Source organism: Ictalurus punctatus, chromosome 19 (assembly GCF_001660625.3).
Source record: "Ictalurus punctatus breed USDA103 chromosome 19, Coco_2.0, whole genome shotgun sequence".
NCBI lineage: Eukaryota > Metazoa > Chordata > Actinopteri > Siluriformes > Ictaluridae > Ictalurus > Ictalurus punctatus.
The window spans coordinates 22,843,819-22,858,719 of record NC_030434.2 but is presented as its reverse complement, the minus strand read 5'-3'; the positions used below and the strand labels follow the sequence as shown (position 1 = coordinate 22,858,719).

At 39.2% G+C, this 14,901-nt stretch overlaps 2 protein-coding genes across 2 annotated transcripts; one reads left to right on the top strand and one right to left on the bottom strand.

Moving 5' to 3' along the window:
- Positions 1 to 414: 414 nt before the first annotated feature.
- Positions 415 to 7,102, bottom strand: cdc123 (cell division cycle 123 homolog (S. cerevisiae)). Its single transcript, NM_001200505.1, is given in 13 exon segments — positions 415 to 816; positions 942 to 1,079; positions 1,323 to 1,424; positions 1,531 to 1,559; positions 1,659 to 1,781; positions 3,032 to 3,107; positions 3,219 to 3,267; positions 3,369 to 3,475; positions 5,021 to 5,116; positions 5,348 to 5,380; positions 5,987 to 6,053; positions 6,148 to 6,219; positions 7,027 to 7,102. Coding segments are annotated over 13 exon segments (1,029 nt in total). The 5' UTR covers positions 7,101 to 7,102; the 3' UTR covers positions 415 to 753.
- Positions 7,103 to 7,370: 268 nt separating this feature from the next.
- On the top strand, positions 7,371 to 14,591 carry nudt5 (nudix (nucleoside diphosphate linked moiety X)-type motif 5). Its single transcript, NM_001200971.1, is given in 10 exon segments — positions 7,371 to 7,389; positions 7,641 to 7,718; positions 7,935 to 8,002; positions 9,713 to 9,765; positions 11,822 to 11,929; positions 12,041 to 12,136; positions 12,245 to 12,346; positions 12,481 to 12,489; positions 12,581 to 12,634; positions 13,970 to 14,591. Coding segments are annotated over 9 exon segments (651 nt in total). The 5' UTR covers positions 7,371 to 7,389; positions 7,641 to 7,667; the 3' UTR covers positions 14,080 to 14,591.
- Positions 14,592 to 14,901: the final 310 nt, after the last annotated feature.

The window sequence follows — 14,901 nt, the reverse complement described above, 5'->3', positions numbered from 1 at the left end:
AAGCCATTATTTGGCAATTACTGCTCTTGTATCAAAAATGAATCGGTAGTCTCGGACATGCTTTGTGCAGTTTTGTAAAGCTGGTTAAGATGTTTTTCTGAACATCTTGGAGAGACTTGACTGTCTCTCACACACACGTCTGTTTTTCCAGGAAACCCCTGTCGGGCTTCATTATGTTTTGAAAAGTGAAAAGAAATGGTCTGTTTATATATTTCTTTACCAATGTACAAACATTTTCCTGCATCACACGATCACAGTGTGTAAAACCAAACATGGTTATTAATAATAATCATTATAATAATAATAAACTATATATATATATATATATATATATATATATATATATATATATGAGAGAGAGATTGATATGTCTATAGATATATATTTCATATGAACAATAAGTACAGCAGTGTATTTAAACCTCGTACGTTTATTCAGAACAAACCCAGATTGTCTTATTGTAACATTTACAAGTGTACATTTGAGAAGCATGGCTTAAATAATCGTTACATCATTACTTCTTTCTTTATTCTAACACCGTTCTGCACTAACGCAAGCAGACTCGGGCGGGGGTGTCTTATAGGGTGCGTACTTGCTCGTATTTGTGTGCGGATAAGACCAGAGCGTTGTCGCATTTGAATCTCCCGGTGTTGAAGTTTACACTATGTACATTATAGACATCATGTGGTGGGAAATTAATGAACCGTCCCTAATGAGTACACAGAGGAAGTGAACGTTGGGAAACAGGGGTTTTCACACACTGGCCGTGTGAGGCTCGTCGTCGTCGTCTTCGTCATCATCCTGTTGACCTTTTTTCTACAACGAAAAGGAACTTGTAATAGAAAAGCTCTTCTCCTTTATGGAGTGACTGCATTTTTATTTACAATTTACTCAAGAAATCTAATTAAAAAAAAAAAAAAAAAAAAAAATCGGTCGCTCACCAGTTTGAGGAAATCGATTAGCTTGTAAGTGTCCTCTCCAGTGGACAGGTCCAGGAAGTCTCGCGGGATTCGATAAGACAAACATGGACTTGGCTGGACGGTCACTTCGCTGGTGGTGTAACGGAAAGCAGGACCATCCTGTTAACACAAGATGCCGGGTTCAAAATGATGTAATTCCTACTTCCCGGTTAGCAGCGTAATTTTCCAACTATTTCCAAAGCTGTAATGAGAGTTTCCTGTGTTCCCGCTTAAAGGTTTTACGCAGATTAGTGATTTTCCCCCCATGTGATGCTTTTACAGTCCAAGTTCAGCCTCTCCCCTTCGCTGTAAAGTCTTTCAGCAAACAATCGCATCAATAAAGGTGTTCCTCGCGAAAAGTACCTGTAATGAAAGACTGGTTCCAGATGTTAACTCCTCCCACGTGAACAGCAGCGAGTCTGTAACCTCGCCGAACGGATTAAAGTCGATCAGCCACACACGACCCTGTCACGTGCACGATATGAACACTTTACTTAAAAAAAAAAAAAACACACAGCAGGATAAATAGTGCTTATAATAGAACAATCTAGAACACAGTTTCAGTCCTCACCATGCTGTCTCTGTACACGTCCAAGACAACTGGAGGAGGGGGGGGGGAGAAAGCACAAGAATACATCAGAACTCAGAACGTTCAGATTGTTGCTGGTTTCTGTGTGCAGACTATCAGAGGCGACTCACAGTCGTCGTTGGGGAACTGGTGCTGAATGTGCTCTCTGAAGAACTGCTGGATGGAGGAGGAGATACTCACTTCCTGTTTGGAGATGTGCTGGTAATGCTGTGTGTAGTCTCTCTGAGAGATTCCTGCAAGCCGAGATCAGACACACGTGATCCTCAAAAAAATAAATCGAGAATACTAAGATCAAATACTAAGACAAAATACTAATACTAATACTAAGACAAAACGTTGCATCAGTTAGCATTTATGGTACTGAGTACTGAATCAGATACTGACTGTTGTTCATTATACCGTATATTAAAGGAGCCGCTCATAAGTTTTACCCCCCTCTTCTGTCTGATAGGTGAACTGCAAACAGTTAAAAAGCCCACACTCCTTGATTCCGCGGTCCTACACCGTTAAGGAGCGCCATCTTGGAGCATGCATCAATTCAAGTGTGTTAAAAAGGCAGAGAGGAGAGAGGACACACGTACGAGGCTTCTAGATCAAGGATACACAGGTGCTTCCTACAGCGAAGTCTTTTATTGTAGCTAACGATCTAAAGAGACGGTTCAACTCGGGCCGAAAATCACATTTCAGTAAAATGATATGATAACACATGCAACAGCAGCTCCGATGCTTATGTCGTCAAATCGCCCCGTTCCTATAGCAACAGCAAATTCAGACGGACTTGCACGGAGGACGCTTTACTTAACCCGACTGATCTTACGATGAGGATAAAACGTTATCGTTGTTGATATCGTGAGGAGACGTTTATTTAGGTAACATTTACAGAAGGAGTCTCCGGTGTCCCCAATGCTCCTCCTTATAGCATGCACTGAGAGCGTGTACTCTTTCTGTGACGGCGTAATACGTACTTTTGAGTGTGTAGCAAGAGAGTATGCGAGGACTGGGACATATTAATACGTCGTTAAACGCAAGAGAACGTTGTCGCCTGGTTACGCGCACACCGTCACCGCAAACGCACTCCTCGTTGCATTTCATCATTCGTTAATCCTTATATCATTTATACTGTAGAATTTAATTTAACATTTACACTTGGAAAACCTCCCGGAAATAGTAGATCATCCGGGTATCTTTGGGAGACTCGTTTCAACATACGACAGGCGCAACATTAAGTTTTGCAGCATCACAAATTTTCCGTTAACTCGAATTTATTATTATTATTATTATTATTATTATTATTATTAAAAGGTCTAGAAATGGACCCATTAAACATTACGCACTAAATCTTCAAAACACACGCTGGGCAGATTATACAGCGTGTGTTTATTTGAATTGTTTAAATGAAAACCGGGCATTAAAGAAATGATCGAATTGCCTTCTTTTTTGTTGTTGAGAGAAATAACTCCATGGTCATGTGGAGTTTTCATACCAATCAGCTTGTTCTCTTTCACAAAGCAGCGAAATTCCCCTCCAGGAATGAGCTCGCTCCATTTCCTCAGCACGAGCTAGACGAGAACAGACACACGGGAAAGTCTGAGTGTAAAGGAAGCACTTAGTGAATGTAGTTAGTGCTCTCTCTATGTGTGTGTGTGTGTGTGTGTGTGTGTGGGTTGCACCTCATAGTTTATAACAGGGTCTGGAGAGTCGTCGTTGCACTGAAGGAACCTGCCACAGAAGAGCAGAGAAGAGAAGTGACGCTTCGAGTGTTAAACACAACGCAGTGAGCAGATCTGTGAGAGGAAGACGTCTGTAACCGGTTCACTTACGGCTGTGTGAGATCGTGCGTGACGAAGTCTGAGCTTTTAAACAGAAGGAAGATGTCGCTGAGACTCTGACACTGCAGCGAGCTGTTCAGGGCAATCCAGTTAGCATCCTACATGTGAGAAGAAACACGAACACAACACACCTGGGTTATTAATCAGGAAATACGGCAGAATACAACAACGTATAACAACGATCATTTAAAAAATATATATATATTCGAAAGTTTATCTTGTTCCCCTGCGACAGTCAGTTCCTCCAGGATTTTGTGATTGTACGATCGTAGGAAGGAATCACGCAAACGGCGTAATATTCAGAGGAGCTTGCGATTTTTTCCCTTCCTTCAAAATTATCGCAGATTCGGGCCGGTTTTCGTGCGATTGCGATTTCGACAATTTAAAAAAAGCGGTCAAAAAAAACTCCGTAAGTTTATAACAAATTTATTCTTTAGGATAAACCCCTTGAGATGCTTCATCTCGTTTTCAAGAGGCTCCTAATGCACAAAAATTAAATAACATAACACAAGACGACAACAACAATCACTATCTTCAAAACAACACAAACACCACTACAAAATTAACACAGAAAATGTGAATGTTTGCCTAGCATTAATAAATATAAACATAGAAACCATCATCTAAAGAGAGTATGACAGGTTTCAAAACAACCAAACAAACCATTTTCAAAACAACCAAAGCAAACTTGCACAGTGTTGCCAGATTAAACAGAAACCCTTGCAAAGATGTTATTATGGGGAGTTTCGTGTCGGTACTTTACGTTTCTCTGCGTTTCGTGGGACGTTCCACAACATGACGCGTGACTCTGATAAATACAATTTTTTAAAAAAGCACGTCTCATTCGTTCATAACTAAAATCTTATTTGTGTTGGAAAATTGCTGGGATGTAAAGAGGAATAAAACACTTTGGGACGTTCTGTTGTAGGAATATAATCGACGACAGGGTGACGTGACGTGACGTAGCAGAGTTACTGTCGATTCATTTCCTAGAACAGAACCTCCCAGCGTCTTTTATTCCTCTTACATCACAGCAATTTGCCAACACAAACGAGATTTTATTTATGAACGAATGAGACGTCGTGCCTTTTTATTTTATTTTATCCACTTAGAGTCACAGGTGACGTTGTGTAAGACAGGTTAGCATCCGGTTATCACGTACGTTACAGCAGCTATAAACAGTCCTTCTCTCTCCAGCCTTTTTAGTCTCTCGCTCTCAACGTTAATAACAAAAAACACACACAGAAACAAAAGGGTTAACAAAGGGTTACAGAGCACTGGCGCTGGAGACTCCTTCCATTAAGGTAAAATAAACATCTCCTTACAGAAAACTTCGCTTTATATACATGTATATATATAAAACCAGCTTATTTAGAGTCTGCCACACAAGACCAAGTGCAAGTTGTTACTATAGAAACCGTAAGGTACAGTATTAGAACGAGCGCGTTAATATAAATCTGCTTATGACCAATCACAATCCAGAATACAACAGCGTATTTGGATTTCACCCAGCGCGTCTAGAATTTGTCTTCTGACCAAGAAATGTCGTTCAAGTGGATCACTAGTGTATTCGCTTTCAGGTCGCCATAGAGTTTGTTTTTGTTTGTTACATGAACACGAGACAACGCGAGTGTTCAGCTCACCCGTGGTGCGCTCCAATTCAGTTTAGGGAAGACACATCCACCGAGGGAATTTATCGCTTCCTGAACTTCTGAGCAAAATTCTGGGAATTCTGGAGCCTGTAAAAAATAATAAAGAAAACTTTTTCATATATACGCAGTCGCTGGATAAGTAGGAAATACCAAGGAGCAGTCAAGAAGAGTATGGAAAGTTGGAAATAGTCAAAGAAGAGATTGAAGATGTGGAATAGAAAGATGTTTTAGAGGTAGTTTTCGTAGAATTGTACTTTTAGCATTGTAAAATCTTTCAAAACACACAGTCCAAGTTGTAAAAGCTGGAGTAACACTCACCGTGACGACTGTTGTCGTCTCATCGTCAGACCACTGGGAAAGAGAGAGCATTCAGACACAGAAACTATTTGACACGTTTACACCCTATTAATTAGTCTGCTTCCGTCTAATCGCACTACTTTACTATCAGAAATCAGAAGGGAAGGCGCTTTGTACTCTGCTTTCCTTAACACGAGTCCTTAAACATGAGCTTGTAAAGTTCGCAATTGAGGATGTGCACCAGGATTGAGGTTCAATCCATCCGCTTATCCTACACAGGGTCACGGGGGGGGGGGGTCAACGTGCTAACCACTAAGCCACCGTCCCCCTTGCTGAGGTTTATATACTCAACCCAATGCTGATTAACATAAAGTAAAGAATACACACTTTGGGGTGCTGGTATAGAAAACTAATCAACAGTGGAGTTACGGTTTAGTGTTTAAGCCACGTCAAGCTGCGCCTCTCCGCTCATCTTATGTAAGGATGTTAACTCGATTCACTTAGAGCCGAGCCATAGCGGCGTTAATTATCCCCATCGTGCTAAACCTGTCAATTCTTCTGTCCATAAAGACTGTACAAAGCAGTGTTGCTATTTAGAAGAAACTTTAGCGTCGTTCTATTTCTTTAGAGACGACCTCTAACGATGTCGACGTCACCCACCTGGACGTCGTCCTCGTCTTCTGAGCCGCTGTTATTGTTCTGCGAAGGCTGATTGTTGTTGTCGCTGCTGCAAAATATGATCTCCAGCTCTTAAATCATCTGGACTCAATAGAAATAGATTTAATTAACTAGATCATTCATTAAAGACGAAGAACTCTCACCTTCCAGAAACCACTAACGTCCCGTCGTCCAAAAGGTAATCGATTACATTCTGAGGCAGAGGTAGAATCAAACTGGGGGGGGGGGGAATAGACATTTATCACCATGACAACCCTTTCATGAACAGCGTCAACGCTTAATTGGGGGGGGGGGGGGGGGTATGTAAATAACAACAAAACAGTTTAAACTCTTTTACTGTAATTTAATATAAAGTGTAACCCTGATTTCTTTCGCTTTCTAAGAATATAGAGATAGTAACGCAGCATGTCTCTGGAATACCTACACAAGCTTTCTACACAAAATCACAGTATATAAACGGATTTTTGTGCCAGACTTCAATGAACACATTGGCTTTGAAATTACTTTTGAGAATGTAAAGATGGAGGGACTCTGTAAAAAAAATTTTTTTAAATGTCTGTAATTCCTAAATGGTTAATGCAATATTTTTAGACCCCTTGAATTAAAACTGAAAGTCTGCATTCTCTTTATAAATCTTTTTATTTCAGGTAAAGTGTTTTATCTTGCTTGTACTCATGCATTCCACACATGGGCAATCCATATACTTTTTAATATAACTGATATTTACGAAAAGGTGAACACACACACACATACATACATACATACATACATACATACATACATATATATATATATATATATATATATATATATATATATATAAAATCGTTATTTACCTGCATAACTATTATACTGTATAATCCTTCATGCTGCACTTAACCTGTCATATCCACCTTACACATATTTAGCAGCGCGTGTTAAGTGAGCTAGCTACTTCCAAGAAGTCTTTTTTCCCCCTCCCAGAATATAACAAAAAACTCAATATTAAGAGATATATAAACATTACAACCCTCCATCCTTACCTTTTAATTGTATGCTTCTTAAATAAAGGATACCAAACCGAAAACTGACAATTAGCAACTTGCTCTTTCTTCATAATGCTTTACAGTCCGGATAATTGTGCAACGTTAAATAAGTCCTACTCAACAAGGGCCCAAGACAATAGTTCCTATGTTGTTTTGGTGCCTAAAATGCAACATTTTACGTCTCGATGTATGCACATAAAATTTAGAATGTTGTTTTAGAGATAAACGATCAATATAATTCACAAAATAGCATACGCTTTATCTAAAATAAAGAATAGATGTGGATGAGAGGGGCGATGTTTTTGGGTTACACCAGTGGGTGGCCGTTTCAAATTGTGACAAAACTTTGGATCCTTGCACGTGAGTGGCATCAGTATTCTCGCATGTATTATATATATTTGTATAATTTCACAGCACAAAGATTTAATATGTTTTGAAGTAGTATAGACGGATCTTCTACAGGACGGAAACAGATTGAATAAACCCTAATTAGTGCGGAAGTGTAGCGGTCTAAGTGAACTTTCACCCATTAAGGTCTATGTTTAAGAATGAATTTCTGTTTATTTATTAGATTGTTTGATTGTTTGGTGTGTGTGTGTGTGTGTGTGCAGGCAGAGATTACACAGCACACAGACACCATGAGCTGTCCGGAGAAAAGCTGCACACAGCCTCATGTAGTCAAAGAGGAGGTAAACATTAACTAACACTGCGACTGAAATAAATAATGTTCTGATCAATCATCTAGATGTTGAGTTTTGTCCTGATCAGTTTACACACACATACATATACATATATACATATATACATATATACATATATATATATATATATATATATATATATATATATATATATATATATATATACACACACACACACACACACACACATGTGTTCTTGTGTAGGTCACAGCGACTGGAAAGTGGGTGAGGCTTGAGAAGACCACGTATGTGGATCCATCTGGAAACACTAGGTACAAATCACTGATGTTATACACAGTCCCTGCTGAAAAAAAAAAAAGAATCTAATGGCTTCTGCTACAAATACCATTACAAATTATGAGCTAACCATTAACACCATTACCATGATTGGTCCTTAATGGTATCCACTAACATGCAATCAATAGACATCCCCTTCTATTGGTCCCACGGGGACCATTACAGTTTCCATTTAAACCTAGACAATTCCCATTATATCCATTACAAATTCTATGAGGGTTTCTGTATTCTTTTTTTCAGCAGGGAGTGCCTTAGTAGATATTTAAAAAAACAAAAAAAAAAAACCTGAGAAATGCTGCTTGCATAAATATTCAATCCTTTCAAACTAGTACTTGATGGAACCAAGTGTGTGTTTGTTTTAAGTTCCTACCAGCTTTACACACTGTTTGGGAGTGCTTCCCCCCCATTCGTAGTTGCAGATTTGTTCCAGGTTTTTCAGGTTGCTCGGATGTTTTTTGTTGACTGCAGTTTTCATACTTTACCTTTTTGCTTTTGAACCTGCATTGCTTTGGCCGAGATGTGACGTTTCTACCAAGCTTTGAAGCTGGTTCTCTTGTAATACCCCCCTGTATTTTTACTCCATCCATTCTCCCTTCAGTTCTTTCAAGGAGCTCAGACTCCGAGGAGGAAAAACATCTCCAGAGCATGATGCTGCCACCACCACATTTCACTGTAGGGATGGTGCCAATTCAAATATGGCCTGCAGTATCTTGATCTTTGTCTCATCTCACCAAAAAAAGCACATCCTCACTGGGTTACTCTCGTGCTTTCTAGCCACGCTTCCCGTACAGTCTTCAGTTAGGCAGAGCTCTTGAAATGGTTGTGTGGCGCACCTTCACTCCACTCTCAGCCACTCCATAACTCCTTCAGAGTGACTGTTGGCTTCACCGTGGCTTTCCTCACCAGTCTCTGTCTTGTTTTTGCGCTGTATTATGATGGAAGGCCTGGTTTACGTACTGCTTCAGTGGTGTGATGCAGCTTCCACTTCCTCACTATTGATCCCACAGTGCTTACTGGCATGTCCAACCTCTTAGATATAATTGTACACCCTATTCCTAAGTCCTGAAATTCGTTTACCTTTTCCTTACCTTGATCCTTAGTCTTCATTTTTCCTTTCCTATCCGTCAGACTGACAGTCTCGTCGATGACGACAGTTCAACTGAGGTGGTTTTTGTTCAGAAAATGGCTTGTTTCACAGATGAATGACAATAATAAGTCAGTTATGTCCTTTTTAAGACAATATCTTTCATCCGGAGCTTCCCGGAAACCCGAGGGGGTCGAATACTTACGCAAGCGGCACGTTTCAGTTTTTGATTGTCTTTGAAATACTTGCTGACTAATAATTAATTATGTATTGTGTACAGCGATGGGTTTTGGCATCTAATCCAAAAACAAACAAACCTCGCCCCTAGTTCATGGTTCATGGTGTTTTAAGACTGATTGAGTGACATGCTTGTACTGTGTAGTTTATTGGGGGGTTTTTTTGGTCTAAAATACGCCTCGTTGTTCTCGTATTAAACGTACACTATTGATTTCTTCTGTATGATTATAGAAGCCGACATCTCTGTAGTCCTGTGTGTATCTGTATGTCATCTCGCTGTGTGGATGGTAAAGCAGTAAAGCAGGTGTGTGTTTATTGACACGGAAAGGTTTAACGGTGTGTTCTGTAACCAACTCTCGTGCAGAATATGGGAGACGGTGAAGAGAACAACGAGACCAAGCAGCGCTGATGCAGACGGTGAGTTCTCACGTTTTCTCCAATGTTAGCCTTGTCTGAAAGTGTATCGTGACATAATATATCACGATATCGATATTATATCGTCATATTGTATAACTCTAGTTGGTAACTAACTCTGTTTAATATCAAGTGTAAATCATGGCTTAAAATCTCACAATAATTTATTGATTGATTAGTAGTGCTTTTTTTTTTAGTGTTTCTTTTTTTAATGAAACGTATGGTGTTCATAGTGTTTGTTTTTTTTAAATACATAACAAAATCACTCTACTGTTATCATTTGAATTATTAACCTCTCAAATACTTTGAGATATGAACTATTGTTAATGTTCAGTAATATTCATACTAAAACGAATTGTACCTGACAGGATGTCATTTAATAGTATGGTAGAGTGCTTTATGTATGTATGTTTGTATGAATGTATGTATGTATTTATTTATTTATTTTCCCAGGGCGTTTTTTTGTTTATTGCTCAGAAATCTGTTGGATATTTAAGTACTAGGTTTAATCTATTTAAGTTAGTCATATTTTTATTTTATAGTATATACAGTCCCATCCGAAAGTATTGGAACAGCAAGGCCAGTTCTATTGTTTTCATTCTACACTGAAGACATTTGGGTTTGAGATTAAAAGATGAATATGAGACGATGGATCAGAATTTCAGCTTACACGTTTTCAGCTTACACAACTTAGAACATGGCATCTCTGGTGGCAGATCACCCAATTTTTAGGTGAGCATAAGTATAGGAACAGATAGTCTTAAAGGAAATAACACGTAATATTTGGTCGCACATCTCTTGCTTGCTATAACCGCATCAAGCCGGTGACCTGCTGACGTCGCCAAACTGCCGGTTTCTTCCTTTGTGTTGCTTTTCCAGGCTTGTACTGCACCTTCTTTTAGTTGTTTTGTTCTGTGGGGGTTCTCCCTTCAGTCTTCTCTTCAGAGGGTGAAATGCTGCTCAGTTGGGTTAAGGTCTGGTGATTGACTTGTCCAGTCTAAAACCTTCCACTTTCCCCCGATGAAGTCCTTTGTTGAGTTGACAGTGTGTTTTGGATCATTTGTCTTGCTGCATGATGAAGCTCCTTCCAATTAGATTGGATGCATTTCTCTGTAAATTGGCAGACAAAATGTTCCTGTAAACGTCTCAATTCATTCTGGGGCTACCATCATGAGTTCAAAGCAGCCACACTACCTCCACCATGCTTCACAGATGAGCGCATATGTTTTGGATCATGAACAGATCCTTTCTTTCTCCACACTTTGGCCTTTCCATCACTTTGCTAGAGGTTAATCTTGGTTCCAGAAGTTTTGTGGCTCATCTGTGTATTTCTTTGCGAATTCCAATCTGGCTTTCCACATTCGTACTTCTGATGAGTGGTTTACGTCTTGAGGCATGCCCTCTGTGTTTCTTGTTTCCTTCACCCCTGCCCTGTGGAGGTTGTTGGTGATATCACTGACTGATGGTTTTTGGGTTTTTCTTCAAGCTCTCACAATGTTTCAGTCATCAGCTGCTGTTGTTTTCTTTGGCTGACCCATTCCATATCTGGTTGTTAGTACACCAGAGGTTACTTTCTTTTTCAGGACATTCCAGATTGATGTATTGGCTATGCCCAATGCTTGTGCAATGCCTCTGATTTATTTTCCCTCTTTTCTCGGCTTGAGAATGACTTGCTTTTCTCCCAAAGACAGATCTCTGTTCATCATGTTGGTTTATCATTTTTAACAACAAATGCCGTCTCCACACGCAAAACCACACGTCTCGACCCCAGAGTAGACATTAAGAAGAATTCATTCTTTAAACAGTCGATTTAACAGGGCACACGTGGGCAACAAGAAACACCTATCAGTCACATGTTCCAATATTTTTGATCACGTGGGGGAGGATTTCAAACAAAAGGTGCCATGTTTTAAGTTGTTTAAGACGTCTAGATGTTAATATGAGGAAATGATGATAGATCAGAACGTCAGCTTTCGTCACTTATTCGTATTTTGATCTCAAACCCAATAGAAAACAACAGAATCGGCCTTACTTACGTTTTTTGTTTTTGTTAACGTAGGTGTGGGGATCATCGCCATCCTGAAGAGAACTCTGCATAAGGACTGTGTGGTGTTGGTGAAACAGTTCAGGCCACCGATGGGATGCTACACTCTGGAGTTTCCTGCGGGTCTGAGCAAATATCTTCTATATATTTTCCCACGAAACTGTAAGCGGTCATGATAGAAAGAGCATTTGGCAGTGATTGACACTCTGTGTGATTTTTTTATTTTGTTTTTAGGTCTGATTGATGATAACGAGAACGCTGAGATGGCTGCTCTGAGAGAGCTGAAGGAGGAGACTGGCTACAAGGGAGAAGTGGTGGGAGTCACGCCAGGTAACACTGAGACTGGATGACTGAACAATGATCATGTGAATTAAAACTGTGTGTGTTGTGTTGTGTATGTTGTAGAAATGAGCACCTTTCTCTGTCTCATCCTGTCAGTCACATGCCTGGATCCTGGCCTGTCTAACTGCAGCACGCAGATTGTGATGGTCAACATTAATGGGGATGATAGTGAAAATATAAACCCCACCCAGCAGCTCGGTAAGTCTCCAGTGTTGTCCTGTCCTTACTCATGACATCGTCTGTTCTTTCATTCTCACACAGACTTCATCAAAGCGTAGTTACTTATTACTAATTTCTTTCTTTCTTTTTTTCTCCCTTTGGTCTTTTTTTAGGTGATGGAGGTAAAACTCATTACTCTTGAAATATATTAATACACAAACTTCCCTGTTTTTGTTGTTTTCGTTCGTTTAAACGATTTTTTTTTCTCTCCAGAATTTGTCGACGTGATTCTTCTACCTTTAGATGAATTTCAGAGGAAAATAGATGGTGAGTATCGTTACATGTTTTTAAAGAAAGAATGTTACAAACTATACCTAGTATAAAATTGTATCACGTGTTGAATTTTCACAGAAGGTACCATAAATGTTGTCATATTACTTAGTACATATGACACACCGGGGCTTACATTGCTTTAAAAAAACACTATGTTAGCAGAGAATAAAAACAGAATATTACCACAAAAACCTGTGTATACTGTGGTGGACGAGGCGGCCATTTTGTTTTCAGCCACACAATAGTAATAAAGCTAGCAATTATTATTCATAAGCAGCTCCTTCATATTTTTTCTTCTTCTTTATAAACTAAAGAGACCACAGTACCGCATTCGTGTTTTCTACTGGTTCACAAGACCGAGATCTCGTGATCGAATTTCACCTGCATAAAGTCGGAGTGAAGTAGAGGTCAACCAATTGATAGGTTTTGCCGATTAATCGGCATCGATAACCGATTGCTGGACCTATCGGTTAGCAGCAAAAACCCACACCGATAAGTTTTTCCCGGTTGCGTCCATTGCGGGAGCGACTGAGAAGTGTCCGCTGTCATTATACAGTACGAGAGCGTCCTCTAGAGGCGAAATAAAAACCATCACTGGCAAATTTTGTTGTGTTATTTGAAGTGTTTTTTGATTAATTTGTTAAAAGTGTTACTTTTTGGTTCAGTTTGGATTTATATAATTTATTTACGTTAATATTTATTAATAGTTAATATATTAATATTTATATAATTATTTCCTTTAAAAAAAAAAGTGCAGTACATTTATGGTACAGTCAGTACGGTTTATTTTTGTAATAAAGTTCGGCAGTATTTTTACTTGTGTTTTCATTCAGCATCAATTTTTAAAAACTATCGGTTGATTAATCGGTTAGTGTCAGGCAGGTACCGCCCAACTTAGGTATCGATATCGGTAAAATCCAAAAAATCGTTTGACCTCTAGTGTAAAGTGAAAGTACCTATCTTTTATTTGTGTTTTGTGTGTGCTGTTTTAGCTGAAACGGCCGTATGAAGGGGTGAAAAGGATTTATTTCATAAAGTGCTTATACCACAGTGCTGTTGAATTCTCGATTCGGATTGTTTCTATAGAAACCGCTCATTCACAGGGACGTGTACGGCAAAACATCTACGGAATAATTAACAGATTAAAAAATATCATGTATTAGTTGATGAGATGTAAGGAACTAACTTGTCTTAAACACTTCAGGATACGCTGTTGATGACACTCTGCTCCTCCCCGGGCCGCATCACACCATCCTGTTGCGGGTTATTTTCTGATACCCACACTCTCACAGTGTTTGATTGATTTCTTTCTGTTGTCTCTGTTTATAGAGTTATTGAAGAAGGAGAAACTTGTGGTGGATTCCAAAGTGTACATTTACGCCATGGGAATGTCCCAAGCCTTCTTTAAACCCAACGAGCTCCCGGTGCTCAAACAGTGAGGCATGAAATGCACAAATCCTCCACAGCTATAAACGGTACAGCATGAATAATACAATACAATACGAGTCTGAATGCTCTATATCAGCTGGCGAGAGTGTTTTAGCAGACTTGTGTAGTTGAACACATTACTTGAATATTCCTAACACTAACAGCACTGACTACTGACTTTATTACTCTGTCATAAACTTCATTACACAGTAATAAAGTGTATTAGTAATGATATAATGCATTTAGGACCAAAAAAAAATTAAGCTAATTTGAGAGCATGTATATGCTGCAAGCTCTTAAGTTTTTTCCCCCCCACGATTTAACAAGAAGACGTGCTCTGAAGTGAAAACGTTGAATGTTGCTGTGATCAAAGGCTGATTTGTTATCTGCTGTTGCAGAGCCTGGAATGAGCACATCTCTGTCGAGTTCACTGTGCTGTTCAGCTGCTGTTACTCTGAAATGCAAACAAAAGCAACTGTGTGTCACTCGTATTAACTTTTATCTAATAAACCGCCTGTTAACACGTCCGCGTCGTCGCCTGCTTGCTTTGTAAACGACAACCTGAAATTGTTTGTGTCTATAAGGGGGGAGGGGTCAATAGTTTTGGAATTGACGACAATATCGATTAGGCTTAACTTGTTTTAGATAGTAGCACATTGTACAGTGCTATATAGTACGCCGTTTATTATCTAAACATGCTTATGACATCACTAATGTACAGTCATCTCAGAATTATTTGCACCCCATCATCATATCATCTTAAACTTTAATATAGCACTTTCATACGTTTTAAAATGCAGCTCAGTGTAAGAAAAGACATCAAAAGAAATGAA